Here is a 19,018-nt window from a genome sequence, read left to right on the forward strand (position 1 = left end):
CAATATTAAAGAATGAGTGTATGCAAGAATCAAAGAAACCCACACTTCAAAGTAAATACTCAAGTAAAATATGACAATGTATAAGAGCAATATTATGACTTTGGAAGTGAAATAAATATGCTCATAATTTAACGATATGCCCAAGATAGATGCAAGTTAGGTGAATGGTGCAAAAGCTAACACAAGGCTTCAATACGCCTTAATCACTATGCATCAAAGAAATGAAATACCAATCCACTTATGATTGAAAGAACTTTTAAGTACAAAGTGAGATTAATTTATGTCAATGAAGCAATTAGAGGTCACTCAATGAAACAAGGTGATAGATAAATAACACAGGTGCTTTAAATGATTTATAATGTATGAATTATTGAGCACAAGTAATTATTTCAAAAGATAGCAAACATTGCTAATTAAAAGACATAAGTTATACTACTTTACATGTGAAAAAAGACATAAACTACTCAAACGTAAAATACACCAATAGATCATATAATTAGCAATTGCACATGTGAAACGACCTTAAAGGTCAACTTCAAAGTGCAATAAGAGAAAACTCAATCTAAAGAATAAATCGAAAGCTAAGCTAAACTTTTAAAAAGAGTTTATAAAATAAATAACAAATATCCTCTCCTCAAAAGTAATAATGAGATAAATATCTTTAAAATTTCTATAAGAAATTAAAATGAGAATATTTCTCCCAATAAAAGGGAAATCGATTTTCCTTTAAAGAAATTTACTCTCCATTACCAGATATACTTCAATTAAATTGGTATATGCTTAAGGGAAAATAAATTAACCAAGAGTTTTGAACTTTTTTAAATAGGGGTTTATAAATAAAATTTAAATCCCTTCCTCGAATTAACAAACTTTTATAATGATTTTACAAATATGACCAAATTTCCTCAAAAGTGAAATTCACTTTATAATGAAAGAAAATAATGAAACTTTTCCCAGTTGATTTCCAAAGCTAACAGAAAAAATGATATAAAATGATTTTATAATTAAAGTAAGAAGAATTTCTCCAAAAAGGAAAACGACTGCTTTAAAAGATTTCGACATCCAGGATCAAGGAGGTAAATGGGGATGAAGACTAAATTCTGCCGTTAGGAAATGGAACCTCCACTTTTTTTTTTAAAAAACCCTACGTTTCCAAATAATTGATTCAGAAAATTCGGCTCAGAAGCTATAGTGGATTCGCTTACGGAAAAATGACAAATATCTCCTACGGCTGAGGAGAGAAAGACTCAAAAATTCAAGATGGCTTTCCACAACAATGCCTTCCTCCCCTAAGGTGCCAAATCGATGTGAATTCTTGCTTGAAAATTGAAACCTTCAATTTTTTTTTCGTTCGAGCTGGTTCCGTCCAGGGGAGAAGAGATCGCAATTAGGTGATGGAGTCCTGTTACAGAATTGTTGCGAGTCACTTTATGTAAAAGAAGAACCTCAAAACCCCTTTGCCGTTGGAAAACACATAACAATAGTCCTTCAATTTATTCACGACAGGCTCAGAAACTTCATTTGAAAGTTATAAATGATTTATGTAAATAATGATACTTGAAACCCTTTGATGTGAACAACTCCTGATGACTTGCGACTTTTATAGAGAAACTGCCACAAATGCTGGGCAAAAAAAAATTGGAAATTTTGATGCCAAATTTCTTAATGAAAACCTACTTCTGCAACACAAAAAAAAATTCGATTGCAAACTAAATGATAAAATCATCCTCAAGCAAATTGGTGATCACTGCATGGAGTTAGATTATAAAATAAAACAGTGAATTTCAGCCCTTTACAAATTGAATTTGTTCATCTGCGGACGACTCACTAAAGAAATTTCGTTCAATTCTCAAACCCCAACTGGCTGACGTAGGGGAGGGTTTTGGTTCCTGAATTTCGATGTCCCTTTAGATGCTCAACAAAGACTTGCAAACAAAAATATTTTCCAAACCCTTTGCTTTTGCTTTTGCTATATCAGATAATTTATTGCTGAGGTTTAAGAGGTTGGAAAAAAGATTCTTTTGTTAGTATGGCTTGGAGATTTTTCCATTTAATTGGTTTTTTATGTTATACCCAAGTTGGTCTTCATCATTGCATTCTTCACACTGTTGTATATGCTTTTTTTAAGCAATTAGAAAAGAACTAATAAAAGGTTTTTGTGTATGAAGAAACTATCTACCTCTAGACAATCCTTTGCAATAGCATGGTTGTATTAGATTTGTTCTTTGTAGGCTACCTTTATATGTATTACGAATTGAATCTACTTGAAGTTAATGAATTGAGCGACTGGAGGAATAAGTTGGTTTTTATGATTTATTATTTGGGAGGTATCGAGATTTGACATCAAAGGAAATTTTATATATCATGATTAAGAAAAATCACATATAAGTATTTAACATTAATGTAGGTGACATCGATGATTTGAAAAAAAATATTATGGTGTATAGAAATGAATAGATAATTTCAATTTGTTTCCTCTTGAAAATTCAATTATTGGTCCAATTAATATATATATCTTTATTTATTGAACTAGAAACATATTTCTTAAAGTATGGTAAGATGTTTCGCATCAACTACAGATTGCATTCTACAGATTGCATTCGATAATTGAAAATACTAATGAATGAATTGTACTTCAATTTGATTTATTTGTGCCATTAAAATTTAGCCCATTCCTTTTTAAGCTTAGTTGTGTGTTGCTATGCATAGTCTGTCAAGTTCCTAATGTGTGAAACAAATTGATTTCACAGGAACGTGGATTTGAAGAAGACCGAGGCCTACATATGATCTTAAATTGCAGCAAACATTCAGAGGTTCGAAATTGCTGGAAGAAAATAGGTAAATTGTTTAGTTTTCAGACGTTGTTGTAATATGGTATTATTTGTTGATTGATGTTACTTCAGTAAGTTTTGATTCATACAGTGAAATTATGTAGAAGTTTGGTGGAACTCACTTGAGCTCAAGTACTATAATTTTATAAAATTAACAAAAAAGATTGACAAGGATAATAGGATATGCATAGTGTAATTGAAGTTTTGTCAAATTAAGTTTAGTTGAAGGGAATGTTACTAAAGAATTGCATTTGTGAGTTGATTGTGTTGAAAGATAACGAATTATTGGAAATACTTGTTTTGGCATTGGTTGATCAAGAGTCCATTAAAGCAAACACACTATACAATATCTCGTATAAATAAAATGAGTGTTTCCTCAACCCTCAATGTGTGACTTGTTCGACCATAGATATATTTTTAAAGATGTAAAATGCAGGACCTCAAATTCATGCTCAATAGTTTACTTTATCATCTCTAGGGTGCTAGTTAAAATCCAAGGTAATTGTCATCCTTCATCCCCAAGTTAGCTTTGCATATCAACTCAACAAGATTGTTGTCTAGCTTTATTGCCTTTAATATCTTGCACCTCCACTCCATGACCTTGTGTCTTGCCACTTCAATTCCCAAGCTCGCCCTTGTCCCTGTCATCTGCGAATTACAAGCTTGTAACCTCTGCTTTTGCAAATTGCGAGCTTGTATGCTTGTTGTGACCCCTCAGCCCTTTTTTGTTTTTCTTTTGGTCGTTGAACATTGGGACAATATTCTCATCCTTGAGGCTCCTATTACTTGAGTTGTTCACTGTTGAATTTGTCAATTGTCAAGCTTTTATGACTTTGCTTCTGTGAAGATGTATCTTGTAGAACCTTTGCTCTCATTATCTTGCCGAAACTCTACTCCCATGACATTTTCTCATACTACCTCCTCCCCTCATGACCTTGGCTCCTCGACCTCGACCCTTTCCGCCTTGGCTCTTGTGCACATTCTTGTCTTATCTACAAGTTGCTTGCTCGTATTCCTTGTGCATTATCGTGAGTTGTGAGCTCTACCCTATCTGTGAGCTCATAATCCCTTGTATTTATCAGTTGTAGATGTCTCATCTATAACTCCAGTGTAAGATCTAGGGTTTTGACAATCTATGCAGTGACACGGTCGAGGTTACAGTGAAGTTTTGCAGCATCAGATGATGGGTTGTGGGGCATCCCCAATCCCCTTTGGGGATTCACCTCATTAACCCATTTTGATGACCCTATTGCCAGTTATCCACACATCTCTTTTGTTATATGTTGGAATAAAGTGATCTCCTATAGTCGATATGGTAGACCCCTCGTTTGGAGATCTTAGCTAGACAATCAACACACAGGATTCAGTGAAGGGGCAACAATAACATTCTATAGACCTTATTCACTAGATTAGAACACTAGGAGTCATGAAACTTGGCCTTATGTACAGATGTTTGTGAATGTATCAACTTCGTAGAAAAAAATGGAGGTGGAAAATATTTGTCTGACATAGCTAAAGGATAGCAAGATCCCCCACAACCCCTCTAGCGAAGTCTTGCATGCGGAACTTCTCAACCTTAAAAAGAAATAGGAGGAGATGATATCTCTAGAAGCCTCATTCAACATGAAATAGAAACACATATTAACTCATGGGTAGACATAGATAGAGGATAGGCTAAAGCTCCCCCTCTTATAAAATTTTTTGAGGAAGTAGTACCAGCTAAGCTAGTAGACGAGCATATTAGGTTTGAATAAGAATTAAACCTCATGTTGAGGGGGCTTCCTCTACAACTTTCATCGTTGGACCCACGGTGGTTGGGGGCTTGTTTTTAAGGGATAATTTTGATCTCCTTGATGTTCCCTTAGACATAGCTTGGCTTGGGTTCAACTCCAATCTCTTCCCATGATTTAGGTTAGTAGAATAACATTGATCCCTTAAAGAAAAACTTAGCTATTTTCTCTCCAATAAGATTTACTTTGAAGATGTCCCCAGATCACAGGTTAAGGAGTGTAAATGCTCGAGAGAGCCACCTACAAAAAAATGCAATGTATGGAAATGGGTAGTGATTTGGAACTTTAGAGCAACTATTTGGCACTTTTTTCCACCTAGGTGGGAGTCTTATCCTAGGGGTTCCAAATAGTGGGTCCAACGAGATATGGGATAGAGTGTAGGCATCTCCATCAATTATTGGAATGGCAGTGCATCTTTCTAGTCATCATTGGGTCTCATGTACAATGCTTTGAGGTTGTTAGAGTCTAGACATCCTATTCGTCGTTGAGACTAATCAGAGCCCTGTTTGATCTGTCTTGCACATCATCATAAGTTACCATTAGTTCACAACATGTAGATAGGAGATGAGGAGTTATAGTGGTATTAGAGCCTTAGGAGGAGTTTCTTGTATTTTTTTAATACTCCCTTCGGAGCAAGATATCTTTGGTGGCAACAAATGCGTTTACTAGGTTCATGTGGGTTTGGGCTACATGGGTCTCATCTCTCACTAGGCACATTTACATTGAGTTGTTTACTTCCCTATAACTTATTTGTCCTTTTGTATTCATAACCCTAACGAAGATCAATTGCAGGCTTTTATGTTGGTATCACCCTGTATTTTGCGGTTGAGGAAGTTATCCTTCTAGGGGATTTGAATTGTTGCACTAGAGACTTCTAAATTCTTCTCCATGATTTATTAGAGGATGTATCTCATACATAAGAGGTAGATCTAACGTTAGTGGGGCTTCATCGAATGTTAGATGTCTATGGACTTCTTAGTTTATGGTTGACACCTCCTATAACTAGGAGAGTGTCATGAGTTTGGATTTTTAATGGTTGTTTTCAAGATTCTCATTTTTTCACATGCCACCCTCATGGTGGAGGGGTGCATATTGTTTATTATATCCTCCTGAGTGGAGGGTTGAGTTTTTTTTATTATGTCCTCCCAAGCCAAAACATGCTTGCCTTTATTTGCCATGTGAGTGTTGCCTTGATCCTACTTGTGGACCATGCTCTTCTTTTTTTCTCTTTTTGGGAAACACTCCCTGTTGAAGAATCTAGGGCAAAGTGGTGTAGTGTGATTCTTCGTTTCTTGATAACAATTTGTGGAGTCTTTTTACTTTTCTTGTTAGCTTAATCTTCTTCTTCTTATTATTAATGCATGTGTGTACTTCATCGAATTGCTACCAAAACATAAAAACAAGAACACAAGATGTTGGCTCTCTTCCAAGGCCAAAACCTCTCTTCTCTTGAGAGGAAAACCCTTTAGTGAATTTCTGTTATTGAAGCTTCTATTGATCAATGCCAAACCCTAGACCCTTGAAAAGAGTATTCTCCAAGCACAATTCAAGTCCTTCCTTGTTTCTGCACCTTATTCCCCAACACTTCTTCTGGCACTTTGTTCTCCAGCACTTCATCCTCTTTCTTCCGACACTTTGTTCTATGATTCTTGTCTAGAGATAGACCTTCCTTGAGTGAGTCTTCTTAATGAGGTGTTCCTCTTCTATCCCTTGCTCAAGTACACTTCAACTTTGACCAACCGAGATCCTTCTTGAGTTTATGACTGTTCTACTGTTCTGCTGCCCTACTTTTCCACGTGTGGAGAGTACCCTTTAGTGAATTAGGGTCTTTCTTCCTTCGCTGGAGATAGGGGTTTCTTTGCTTGTCTTGGGAGGCCTTGTGACCTTAGTGTCAAACACAATATTGTGGACTGCTTGTCCCTGCTATCATACCGGCAGATTTCTCCTCTTCTTCCTCGTATGTGTGATTGTTTCTAGCCCTAGAAACAGTCCTTCACCTTCGTTGTCCTTCATAGTTACTTTGCTGCACCTTTGGAGACCCTTTAAAGTTCCCTTCCCTTCCTTCTCTCGGCTTCTCTCTCCGTTGATTTCAGAGCTTACTTAAATGCGTTATAGAGGAGTGGACAACCTCTATATATAGAGGTCTATCCCTCCATTTGGGCCGACTTGTCAACTGTTTGTAGGCCGACTTAAGGACTACTAGGAGGCTGATTTATTGAGCAAACTTCGGATAGTTCCATGGTGGTGTAGCATTCTTGAAGGAGCTTCTTGATGGTGCCATTGCATAGGAGTAGACTTCACTTTGCTTGGAGGTTCTCTCTTTGACTTTAATACATATTTATACATGGTGTAACATACCCTTAAGGCCTTCAACATTTCCTTTTGACTATTTGACTCACCTATAGCACTTAAACTAGTGCTAGACCTATTTCAATGAGCAAGAAACTCATTGACATATATTATAAAAATATATTTCTTTTCTTGAAGAAATACAAATATCAAAAGTACATTTATGAAGACCGAACCTAGTTACATTTCCTTTAACATCCCCCACCCCACACGGCCTGCCTTGCCTTAATTTCAATTTCGAGGAGGGGGTCCAGACACCTTTACTATCCACCTCTGTTAGATGCTCCCCTTAAAGTACACTTGTCTCTCATCCATCATTTGGTATGCAGCACTCAAGTTCAACCCTTGTGACACTTGGCCTACTTCGACTAGCCTAGAAACTAACTCATGTCCTCTAAATCATTGCATAAAAAACCAACTTCATTATGCACTCACCCATGCTCTCCCTTCTTAACCCCAACATCAAAGTCTCTTATCATCATTTTCTCCATCATATGAAACAACTCTTTTTCTCTTAGAGGAGAGGCGACTTGTGTACCTTCTCTATTCTCACCCTTAAACATTTTTTGCACACAATCTTCCTCTGCCACTTACCCCTCTCATTTGACCTTAACCCGAGCTCCTTTTTTGGCACATCTTCATCCTTTGTGATGTCCTTGGGCAGGGCTAGATTGAGGTTACCTCTACCTTCTTCATGCTTCTTGTTCATAGATAAGGACATTAGAGAGACTTTGTGGCCGATAGAGAATACCAAAGAAGCAAATGTGTATGTCTTCCAAGCAGAGTTTTTTAAGCACAGTCTTTGTCCTATGGTTTCCTACTTGGTTAATATTTTTAACCATGTAGTTGGTACAAGTTTTCCACTGGCATGATCACATCACATCATTCACTCAATACAAAAATCAAGACCAAGCTATGATCCCAATAACGACAGAGTGATCACGGTGGGGCATAAGTTCTTGAAGCTCTATGCTACAATTCTAAATTTCTTTGAGGAGCTTTGAGCGATGACATCACAAAGCTAGAGGATATGTTGGCTTTCAACCTGAACACAAAACTATTGATCAAGTCCTTACACTGAGGGCCATCTTTGAGGAAGCTTGTCATCACTTCTTGAAAGTTTGTTGTTGTTTTGTAGACTTTTAGAAAGATTTTGATTCTGTCCCTACAGTGTGAAAATTTGCTGCAGTAATTGATTTATTTCTCTTACTTATTTACAATATGTTATTCACCAATGCTTTAGTAAATATCAAAATAAGTCCAGCTGCAAACTTCAGAAATTAAGAACTGAAAATTAAAAGGCAAGAGAAATGTCAGCATATGAACAATCACATTGATACACTTGCTTTTGGACAATTGTCCCCGGAAAAACCCAATGTGGGAAAATCGGTGCATCAGATATGAGGGTTTCTATTATTGGCAGTAAATATCTGAATACAATCTGGATGCCCTAGAGAAAATGGCAATCCACTTAGAGAAGATGACTGAGAATTCTCTTACATTGATTCTGGATATTTTATACTGTCCCCAGATCCTGGATGACCCACTACGCAGTCTCTGCGTAAGCCTACACAACTACTATGTGACTTTTGCGTGGGGACTCCCTCTAACTGCGTCAACCTGGGCTGCTTCTGCTGCTGAGAAATCGAGATTTCTCCCACCAATCACTCATAGTGATTCCCGACACTTATCTCTGCTTATCCCCCAGCACTTTTGCGTCAACCTCCTCCAGTTTTTGCACCGTCCCTTTGCGTCAATCTCCTCCAGCTGTTGCGCTGTCCCTTCTTGGCCCAACACTGGCTTTATTGTCCTTCCTTGTCTTCTCTGGCGTATATTCACTAGAACTGGAAATCACTTCCTTCCAATAATGCCTTTGATCCTCACTGCTTGATCACTGGTTCGAATTCCTTAGCAAACCCTGCCCTCCGAAAATCGAACTGACTGATCAACTATCTATGTATTGCTAAATGAACCTTAAGTCCCCTTCTTATACTTTTCTCGTTGAGACTTCAACGACCGAGATTAAGTCTCTAATCAACGGTTAAGATTAAAACTTGAGTTGATCCGCCTTCTAGATCATTCTCACCCATATTTTGATTAATACCCATTAATATTTTAATTTTCCTAAGTTTAGACTTAGGAACCCCATTAAAAATATTAATTATTTTAATAAAATACAATCTAGGTGGAATTTTACCAAACGGTTTCGGGTTTCTTTAGAAATCATGTGCCTTAGCCTCTCCACCAATTTTCAAGGCTAGATCACTTCTGATTCTACCAAAAACTAACACTCCCTCTTAGCGAGGAAAGTGCTCTAGCAACAATGTCCAACTGCACGCTGCTCTATCTTTGAAGCACCTCCTTTCCGCATTGTTGCTGCCACCAATCACTATGCTATTGCTGCTACTGTACTACCCATGACACTGCCACTACCATTGTTGCATCTGTACTACAGCTCCCTCTCAAATGCTGCATCACACTATTGAAAGGGATTTTCCAACATACCCATTTGTTCCCGAAATTGAACAAACTTTGTTCTTCCTAGAGCCCTGGTGAGTACATCTGCTACGTGATATCTTGTGGGAGTATACTCCAACTATACCGCCCCACGCTGAACACAGTTTCTGATGAAGTGACACCGAATATCGATGTGTTTGGAGCGATTTAGAGAGCTTGATACAACTCTGATTATTACACAAGATTTTTCTTGCTTCCATCCTTTTCTTGAATAGATTTACAAGCAGTTTCCTGAGCCATATAGCTTCACATGTTGCTTTGCTAGCTTCCATATACTCAGCTTCAATAGAGCTCAGTGCTACAGACTTCTGCTTCTTACTGCACCAGGAGGTCATCCTAGATCCAATATCGAAGCAATACCCAGTGGTACTTTTCCTGTCTACTGAAATTCCTGCCTAATCTGCATCAGTGAATCCACTCAATTCGATATCATTGCTCTTGGTGTATCTTAATCCAAAGTTGACTGTTCCCTGCACATACCTAAGAATGTGCTTTGCTACTGCCCAATGCGCCCTTTTTGGTTCCACCATGAACTGACTAAGGGTGTTGACAGCATAACATATGTCTAGCTTGGTGTTGACCAAATACATAAGCAACCCAATGAGTTGTCTGTATAAGGTGGGGTCCACTTCCTTGTCTCCAGAAGCATCTATTTTCTTCCAATTGGTAATCATAGGCGTAGCCATAGGTCGACAATCCTGCATTCTGAATCTTTTCAAAATTTCTGATGCATATCTACCTTGGCCAAGGAAGATCTCACCATCCTGCTGCCAAACTTCCAATCCCAGAAAATAGTGCATTAGCCCCAAATCCTTCATATCAAACTCTGTTTCCAGGTTCTTCTTGCAATCCTCTATGAGTCTGGATGATCTTGTCAAAAATAGATCATCCACATACAATACCAGAATTAATGGCTCACCTTCTACCAACAGATAATAAAGATTGGGATCGACATCGCTCTTGATGAATCCCAACTGCTGTAAGTAGTTGTCAATTCGACCATACCAAGCTCTGGGTGCTTGTTTCAGCCCATACAAGGCTTTCTTCAACCTACACACATGAGTTCTCTTTTCATGTGTTTCGAAACCTTCTGGTTATTCGATATATACCTCTTCTTCTATCACCCCATTCAAGAATGCTGTCTTGATATCCATTTGGTGAATCTCCCATCCCATCTATTTTGCAAGGGATATAATGGATCTGATAGAGGTATACTGAGCTACTGGGGCAAAGGTTTCCTCATAGTCTATTCCTTCCTTTTGAGCATATCCTTTTGCGACGAACCTAGCCTTGTACTTGTCTACGCTGCCATCTGTAGCATACTTGATCTTGTAGATCCATCTCAAACCCACAACTGATATGTTCTCTGGTCTTGGTACAATTTCCCAAACATCATTTGTCATGATGGAACTGTACTCTTCTACCATGGCATCCACCCATACTTGGTGTTGTACGGCTTCTCGAAAACTAGAAGGTTCTTCGACCTAAGCTACCAATGCTTGGTACCTGTTAGGTCGTCTATGTTGCCTTTTCTCTGCTCTAGGAGCTCCAACGAATTCCTCTGCGTCCCTCAGAGTTTGTTGTACTTCTCGGCTAGTTCTTCCACTGGTGGTGGGAGGTTCCATTTGTTCCTCTTCCTGTTGTTGTACCTGCTATGACACTCTTGGCTCCTCTTCTCTTGAGGAGATGTTAGTATTGGTTACTGTGCTTGAACTAGATACCTGTCTTCTTGCTAGATCTGATCCTTGTTGTTGGACCAGAGGAGCATCCTTAGGCTGTTTTTCAAATGGAATCTCTTGAGATTTCCTGAAAGCTCTATCTTCCATGAAATTTGCATCCCGCCTTACTACAATCTTCCTACTGCATTCGATATGCCTTTGAAGTCTCGCTGTAACCCACGAGATGCCCAACTTCGGCAGTTTTCTCTAACTTGGTCCGCTTCTCTTCTAAAAGATGGCAATAAGCCACACTTCCGAATATCCTGAGGTGACTTACCTCTGGCTTCTTTTTCGTGAAAACACCCTCTGGCGTCTTCTTTCCTAAAGCCCTGTGAGGAGTCTTGTTCTGAATGTATACAATCGTGCTGCATGCTTCTGCCCATAAAAACTTGGGTAGATTCTGATCATATAACATTGCCTTTGCTGCTCCAACAATAGTTCTGTTCTTCCTTTCTGCGACTCCATTCTGCTTTGGATTATAAGGTATTGTCCATACTCTTCGGATCCCTTCTCTTGCACAGAAATCTGTGAATTCCTTATTCGTGTACTCTCCCGCGTTATCTGAGCGCCATATCTTGATCTTCCTTCCTGACAGGTTTTCCACTAGAGCCTTGAACTCCTTAAATTGATCAAAGACCTCATCCTTGGTTCTCAAAAAATAGATCCAAGTTTTCCTGGAATGGTCATCTATGAAGATGACAAAATACTCAGCACCACTGATGGCTCTTGTAGACATTGGACCGCAGATGTCTAAGTGTATTAAGCCTAATACACTCTTAGCTCTATTGTTGCTTTTGGAATAAGCTGCTTTGGCGTACTTGCCTAGCACGTAGCCTCTGCATGTATCATCATGCTTGGTAGTAAGCACTGGAACCCCCGTAACAGTTTCCTTGAGCATCCTTAACGCCCCATGATGTAAGTGTCCCATCCTTCTATGCCATAACTCATTTAATTATTTTTCTCCACTGACATTACTACTTATCAGTGCCATAGGAGACTCGAGTTGCAACTTCTATAATTTGTTGCTTCGAGTTCCAATATGGGCCCTCTTTTCCAGTTAGGATGCTTGACATATACTCTATTACCAATGAAGTATACATCATATCCCTTATCTTGTAATTGATATACAGAAATCAAATTCATTGCCATACCTGGCACATGTAGTACGTTCATAGCCCGAAGACTATCTCCTACTGTTGTTTGGAATGTAACAGTTCCCTTTCCTACTAGGGTGCATTTCATCCTGTTACCCATTGTGGTTTGGAAGTTCATATGTTCCTCCTGATGGCTCGAGAAATATTCTCATTCTCCAGTCATATGAGTTGAAACCTCACTATCAATGTACCAATCCTCGGTTGATGTAGAACTCGATAAGCAAGCAAATTCCTCTTCCAACCTGGAAGCTAATTCGGAAATATTATGATCCCTACTATTCTCCATGCTCTTTTTCTTTGCTTCCATCTTGCCTGGACCTTGCTCTGATACCATGTGAAAATTTGCTGCAGTAATTGATTTATTTCTCCTACTTATTTACAATAAGTTATTCACCAATGTTTCAGTAAATATCAAAATAAATCAGTTGCAGACTTCAGAAATTAAGAATTGAAAAATAAAAGGCAAGATAAACATTAACATATGAACAATCACATCGACACACTTGTTTTTGGACAATTGTCCCCGGAAAAACCCAATATGGGAAAACCGGTGCAGCAGATATGAGGGTTTCTATTATTGGCAGTAAATATCTCAATACAATCTGGATGCCCCAGAGAAAATGAAAATCCACTTAGAGAAGATAACTGAGAATTCTCTCACACTGATTTTGGAGATTTTATCTTGTCCCTAACTTCTAGATGACCCATTGTGCAGCCTCTGTTGGAGCCTATGCAACCATTGCGTGACTTCTGCGTTGAGACTCCCTCTGACTGCGTCAACCTGGGTTGCTTCTGCTTCTACTGCTGAGAAATCGAGATTTCTCCTGCCAATCACTCATAGTGATTCCCGACACTGATCTCTTCTTTTCCCCCAGACCTTCTGCGTCAACCTCCTCCATTTTCCGCGCTGTCCCTCTACGTCAATCTCCTCCAATTGCTGCACTGTCCCTCCTTGGCCCAACCCTAGCTCTATTATCCTTACTTGTATTCTATGACATATATTCACTGGAACTGGAAATCACTTCCTTCCAGTACTTCCTCTGATCCTCACTACTTGATCACTGGTTCGAATTCCTTAGCAAACCCTGCCCTAGGAAAATCGAATTGACTGATCAATTCTCTGTGTATTGCTAAATGAACCCCAAGCCTCCTTCTTATACTTTTCTCATTGGGACTTCAACGGCTGAGATTAAGTCTCTAATCAGTGGCTAAAATTAAAACTTGACTTGATCCGCCTTCTAGATCATTCTCACCCATATTTTGATTAATACCCATTAATATTCTAATTTTCCTAAGTTTAGACTTGGGAACCCCATTAAAAATATTAATTATTTTAATAAAATACAATCCAAGTGGAATTTCACCAAACGATTTTTGGGTTCTTTAGAACTCATGTGCCTTAGCCTCTCCACCAATTTTCAAGGCTAGAGCACTTTCGATGCTACCAAAAACTAACATACGGATGCTGTGTTGACCACATTTGTGTCAATTCCCCCAAGATGCAAAGTACATGTCAGTAGATGAAATGTTTTCAAAGTAATCATCATCACACAACTTCCAAATTTATCATTGTAATCCTAAATTTTGTAACTCTGTGGGCCTTTATTGTAATAATGATTCTAGTGCGACTATGAAGCCATGTACAAACATCTAGGTAACCCTTTGATTCTTAGCAAAGAGTTTCACTCTAGGGAGTTTTTTACCCTCCGCCAATTGTTAGCATTTCCGGACCCTTATAATTGGCAAAGTTTTTCTCCCACACATCCCCCAAAGCTAGAGTGGGGCTTGATGGTAAGGTCTCAGATGTAGTCCTAGTGTTGTCGATTCTATGTATTTTTATCACACTAGATCATCTGTCTTGTGTCACAAAATTTGGTAAGTCTAATAGGTCATGCGTTAATTGTAAATTCCCATTCTAATGGGATATCTATGTAATATTTTGATGTAAAAAGTGTTGTGTAGGAAATTTTGGTGAACGATTACTCATAATTAGACATCATCGCCAAAATATTTTTTAAACCCATTTTGAGGGTGGAAAATTCAAAATATGTAATCCCCTCTTGAGTCATTCATGTCAAAATAATTAAACTGAAAAAATGTCAAAATAATTAAAATGAAAAAATGTCAAAAATCAAAATGAGAGAAAATTAAATTCTCTCCAAGTGGAAAAATTATCAATGAAATTATTGAGGTCCTTTTTCAAAGTAAAAAATTAGAAAGTAGTAAGTACTCGTTTCCAAGGCAAAACATCCCAGTCCAAAAAATTTTTGGGGCCAAAAGGAATATTTTCTCAATAAAATCAAATTTTTGGGTCAAGATGGTTACTTTGAATGAGAGAATTACGAGAATTCTAATTTTTGAAGATTCTCCAGTAGTCCAAAACCACCCAAAAGTCAAAGTTTGGTCCATCAAGCTCAACAATCAAGGAGGTTGAAATTTTTTGGAGAATTTTGCACCGATTATCAAGGGATCAAATTAATTTGACGAACATCAAGCCATGGATCAGGGGAACTAGCCATTATTTCCACTTGGAGGGGTTTGATGCTCTTATTTTCTATATAAGGAAGCTGTTTTGCTCCTCATTGTATGAGGTACTCATAGAAAAATATGGGTCGAGCTCTGAGTCAAGCTTTGTTGGTAGTAATTTTTTTTTTTGGAATAATAAAGCAAAAGTGTTTGGGGGTTTATTTGTGATGGTGCTCCTCTTCTGCTTCTTGGTAATAATTTACTGAATCATGTTCCTAATGCTCTATTGAATTAAAATTCTATAAGTTATTATTTCATTAGCCAATGTTTGGGTTAACTGTATGCATAGGTATCTTGCATTAGTTACTAGGCTTAGAGTAACACATTAAATTTGATTAATCTAGCAGGTATCTCTAGATTTTGAGGGTTTATTGTGTGATCTAGCCTCTTTTGATCTAATAACTTGATCTTAAGTGTGTAGAGACTCTATGGTATTCAGATCTTGGGGAAGTATTTGGTTGGACAAGTCAACTCCCAAGACAAGAAGTTTAAGAGCCCATTGTGTTAAATTCCCAAGCTTATCTAACAATTTGTTTTGAAGAGATCTTGGCCATGGCTCAAATATAAAAACTCTATTTTATTCATTTATCTCCAATCTAATTGTGCAACTAAAGAATAGATCTGCTTATTAGAGCTATAAATTTATTGCGAATACTGTAGGTAATTTGTAAATTATTTCTTCCAACCCTTGTATTTATTTGTCCTTTGTACATGTAGCCAATTGGGGTTTTATTTTTCATGTTTCTTGTGGATCCTAGGGCTTCTATTTGAATTTATTTTGCAGGCATATTTCACCCTGGAGATCAAAGAAATTCGAATTTGTGGAGGGACTAGCCCTCAACTAGCCCAGACGGCTAGGGTTTGGGCAGCGTTTGGAGCCATCTAGCATTTTTGTCAATGACGCAAACCCAAGAGGGCTAATCACATTGCAAAATCAGAGTTTTGTCAAGGGTTTGATGCATAAAAATTTTGCAAATAATTTCATTGATTTCTCATCCAAATCTGACTTTGAATTGCTGTTGCAGATTTATAAGTGAATTTTTCTTTGGGCCAAAGTCTGATTACAAGTTTCTTTTGAGTGGCCGCTAGGGTTACTGGGAAAAATTTGCTTGGCTGCAGGCCTAAATAGGCATTCTTTTCCCTAGCCACGAGCATAAACAAGGTATGTTCATTACCCTTTATGATTTAGGGTTAACGATTTGTGGTTGCAGGAGTAACGTTGCACTTTGGAGGGGTTACATCACTGGTTTGAGGGCAAGACATTGGCATCTGGTCTTTGCACTGATACATCAGCCTTTGGAGGAGGGCCGCAAGTCCTAGAGGCCTTGTTTCCCTTGAACATAAGCCTATTGCAAACCTTAACACTCTCTCAAATCTGAAGCATTTCAATAAGAGGGTAATCACATTAAAAGTTTGGTAATAAGTGGCCTAAAACAATCAATATTGGTCACACATTAATACACAAAAAAATTAGTTATTCTTTCTAGCCTTTAAACAAGCTTCCTTGGTGACTGATCTAGCTAGGCCAAGGGCTGCTTTTGGACTGATATCTCTTGACAGTAAGGTCTCTCAAGGTCTGGTTCTTTCCTTCTATTTTTGAAGCTCTTTGTTGATTAACTTATGCATTCTTGTGGCTTTGGATAGCTAGAAGCATAGTGGATTGGTAATTACATCGCTTGTTTCTTTTGGATCTCATCAAAAGTGTTAAGAGGAGCCTCTATCTTTTTCCTGTCAAATTTAGACTCTAACTCTCTATTGCATCTTCTGCTCAGATCAGAATTGATTGCATAGTTCAGATCTAGTTCCTAAATTGCATCATCATCTATCACTGTTAGAAATCTAATCTCCCTTTAGTTCGCTGTGTTTGTCATTTGTCTCTAATTGATATATCACATAAAGTGAAGGACATCACAGTAATTACTCTAACTATAGGTATTTGATATTATTATCACTATTGTTTTAGTGAAGTGCTTCATTGGTCACTATCGGAATAATGTGTTGTAGTGCATCTCAAGCATCTTGCATCTGGCATAATTTCATTGCTGATCTAATGAGCATTTTTAATTTTACTTGCAATTTATATTCATGTTGTACTTGTCACTTGTATCTCATTGATATCTCTTTAAGTAAAGGTGCTCTTTTTGTTTGGTATTGCAAGTCATCATTTTGCTCATATATCAATCTTGCATCTCGTGCTAACCTTTCTTGCAGCATTGTTGTTTCTATAACTTGTAATCTCTAATTTATGCAAGCATCTTAATTTTTTGCATTGATAATGAAGGCATTGGTCTTTAAACACATTATCACATTAGATCCATTTCATTGCCCGCTATAGTATCACTTGCTAATCCTAATCAAGTTATATCAATAACAATTGCCTTGCCTCTAAGTCTCCTAGAACTTGTTGTTCCAACAAGTTTCCCCTTTCCATCTACCCTTAGGGACTACCCCCCTTAGCTTGTCTAGGAGAGAGCTTAAACAGAAAGAGTAGGGATCAGAGTGACAACCCCTACTCTGAGTGTTGTGCACAAAGTTTATACCTTACGGGGTTGGAAACTTTTCCCGCACTTACGTGTACAACTTGGACGACAACAGACTGTATTCTAGAGATTTAAAGACATTGGCATCTCAAAGACCTTATTATTAGCCATCATGTGTCTATACAAGTTAGCCCTTGGTCGCTTGTGCATAACACATGGCCTATTAGACCTCATCCAAAGTAGTATTGGGGTTAAACAGGGTTGGTCCCTACCCCTTATCTTATTCAGGATATACATTGACAAGTTGGAGTCCTCCTCGAGTGAACAAATATAGGATGGTGATGGTTGCCTTCTACAACATGTTCTGGTTTTTATCCAGCCTCATCCCTAGATGGATTGGACGAGTATTGGATTCCTTTGCCCTTTTTTGTGATCTTCATTAGTTGATAACCAATTTGGGTAAAACCAAAGTCCTGATCTTCAATAAATTGAAGACGATTCTCTTTAATCACAACTTCTTTTTCAAAAGGAAGGAGTTTGAGATCACCATCACATATACCTTATTAGGGGGTATTATTTATAGGTACTCGCTTTAGTTTGTGCGATGCACTTCAGCCCGAAATCAATAAGGGCCAGGGGTCCTTGGCTCTCAAGAAAGTTAATGTTTTCAATAGCACATTCTGGATATATTGTCCAAGTTGTTGCTTCTGGATACTCTCGTCCGTCCCATCGTTCTATTTGGATTTGAGGTTTGGGGACCTGCTTTATGAGAGATTGATTAGTCCTCAATGGAGAGGATTATGGACAATCTTCCTCAATCACTTCATTTGATGCAAACAGAGGGTTCCTCATCCTATCTTCCTTGCATTTGGTGCTCACCCCTACTGACTTGAGCCAGTGTTCAATCTTGTCTCACTTTTACACCATGTTTGGAGTTTCGCTGGTACATGGCAGGGGCGTGACATATATCAATGCTTGGCCTAACACTCATCAAAATTCATTGTTGCTTGTCCTTTGGCTTGGTCTCAATGTGGTATATCTGAGTCTTAGATCTCCTTACTTTATTAGGTATCATGTTGGACTGACTTCCTCCATTTGGATGGTCCTTATGTGCACCCAACCACCTCCTACAAACCAAACAAGAGATGAATATAATGATTCACGAGGATATCTATAGGAAATATGTTTAGGTCACTTTGATAAATCATCAAGTTGGGTTACATTCGAGGATGGCCTCCGATGCTGAGCACTTCATGATGATGAGGGACATACTTATTTTTTATCCCCATTACATGTTTCACCATTGGATGCATGCTCTTTTAGATTCCCATTCAGAGTTGGATATCGTTGACTATGGATTCAAATGGACCACTTGATAGATCGTTCAAACAAGATTTGCCATTTGTTTCATCTTCCGTTGTCCCATATATTATGGGATTCGTGGTAAATTTCATTTCTTATTGAGGGGGATCTAAACCCTTTGCAATTTCTTTCAGTGCTAAGTTCGAAGATGTCTAGTTGTTGACATTCAAGAGGTCCTCATACTTTGTACCCACTCTATACAACCTCATTTTGTTTAGTGGATTACTTTCTTTATGGTACTCCAATTAGTTAGGGGAGCTAAGTGACATGTTGATGACAACATTGCTTCTA

At 38.1% G+C, this 19,018-nt stretch overlaps 1 protein-coding gene across 1 annotated transcript in view; it reads left to right on the plus strand.

The window, feature by feature from the left end:
• The first annotated feature begins 1,061 nt into the window (after positions 1-1,061).
• Positions 1,062-19,018, plus strand: part of LOC149265814 (DNA-binding protein LIV4-like) — a 104,883-nt gene continuing 86,926 nt past the window's right edge. Inside the window, exons 1-2 of the mRNA XM_089393884.1 lie at positions 1,062-1,294; positions 2,751-2,838. Coding sequence (XP_089250010.1) covers positions 1,277-1,294; positions 2,751-2,838 — 106 coding nt within the window. The 5' untranslated portion in view covers positions 1,062-1,276. The remainder of the gene's footprint in view (positions 1,295-2,750; positions 2,839-19,018) is intronic.

Source organism: Pinus tabuliformis, chromosome 6, assembly GCF_031772625.1.
Source record: "Pinus tabuliformis cultivar Carrire ecotype Pingquan chromosome 6, CPIR1, whole genome shotgun sequence".
Taxonomy (NCBI): Eukaryota; Viridiplantae; Streptophyta; class Pinopsida; order Pinales; family Pinaceae; genus Pinus; species Pinus tabuliformis.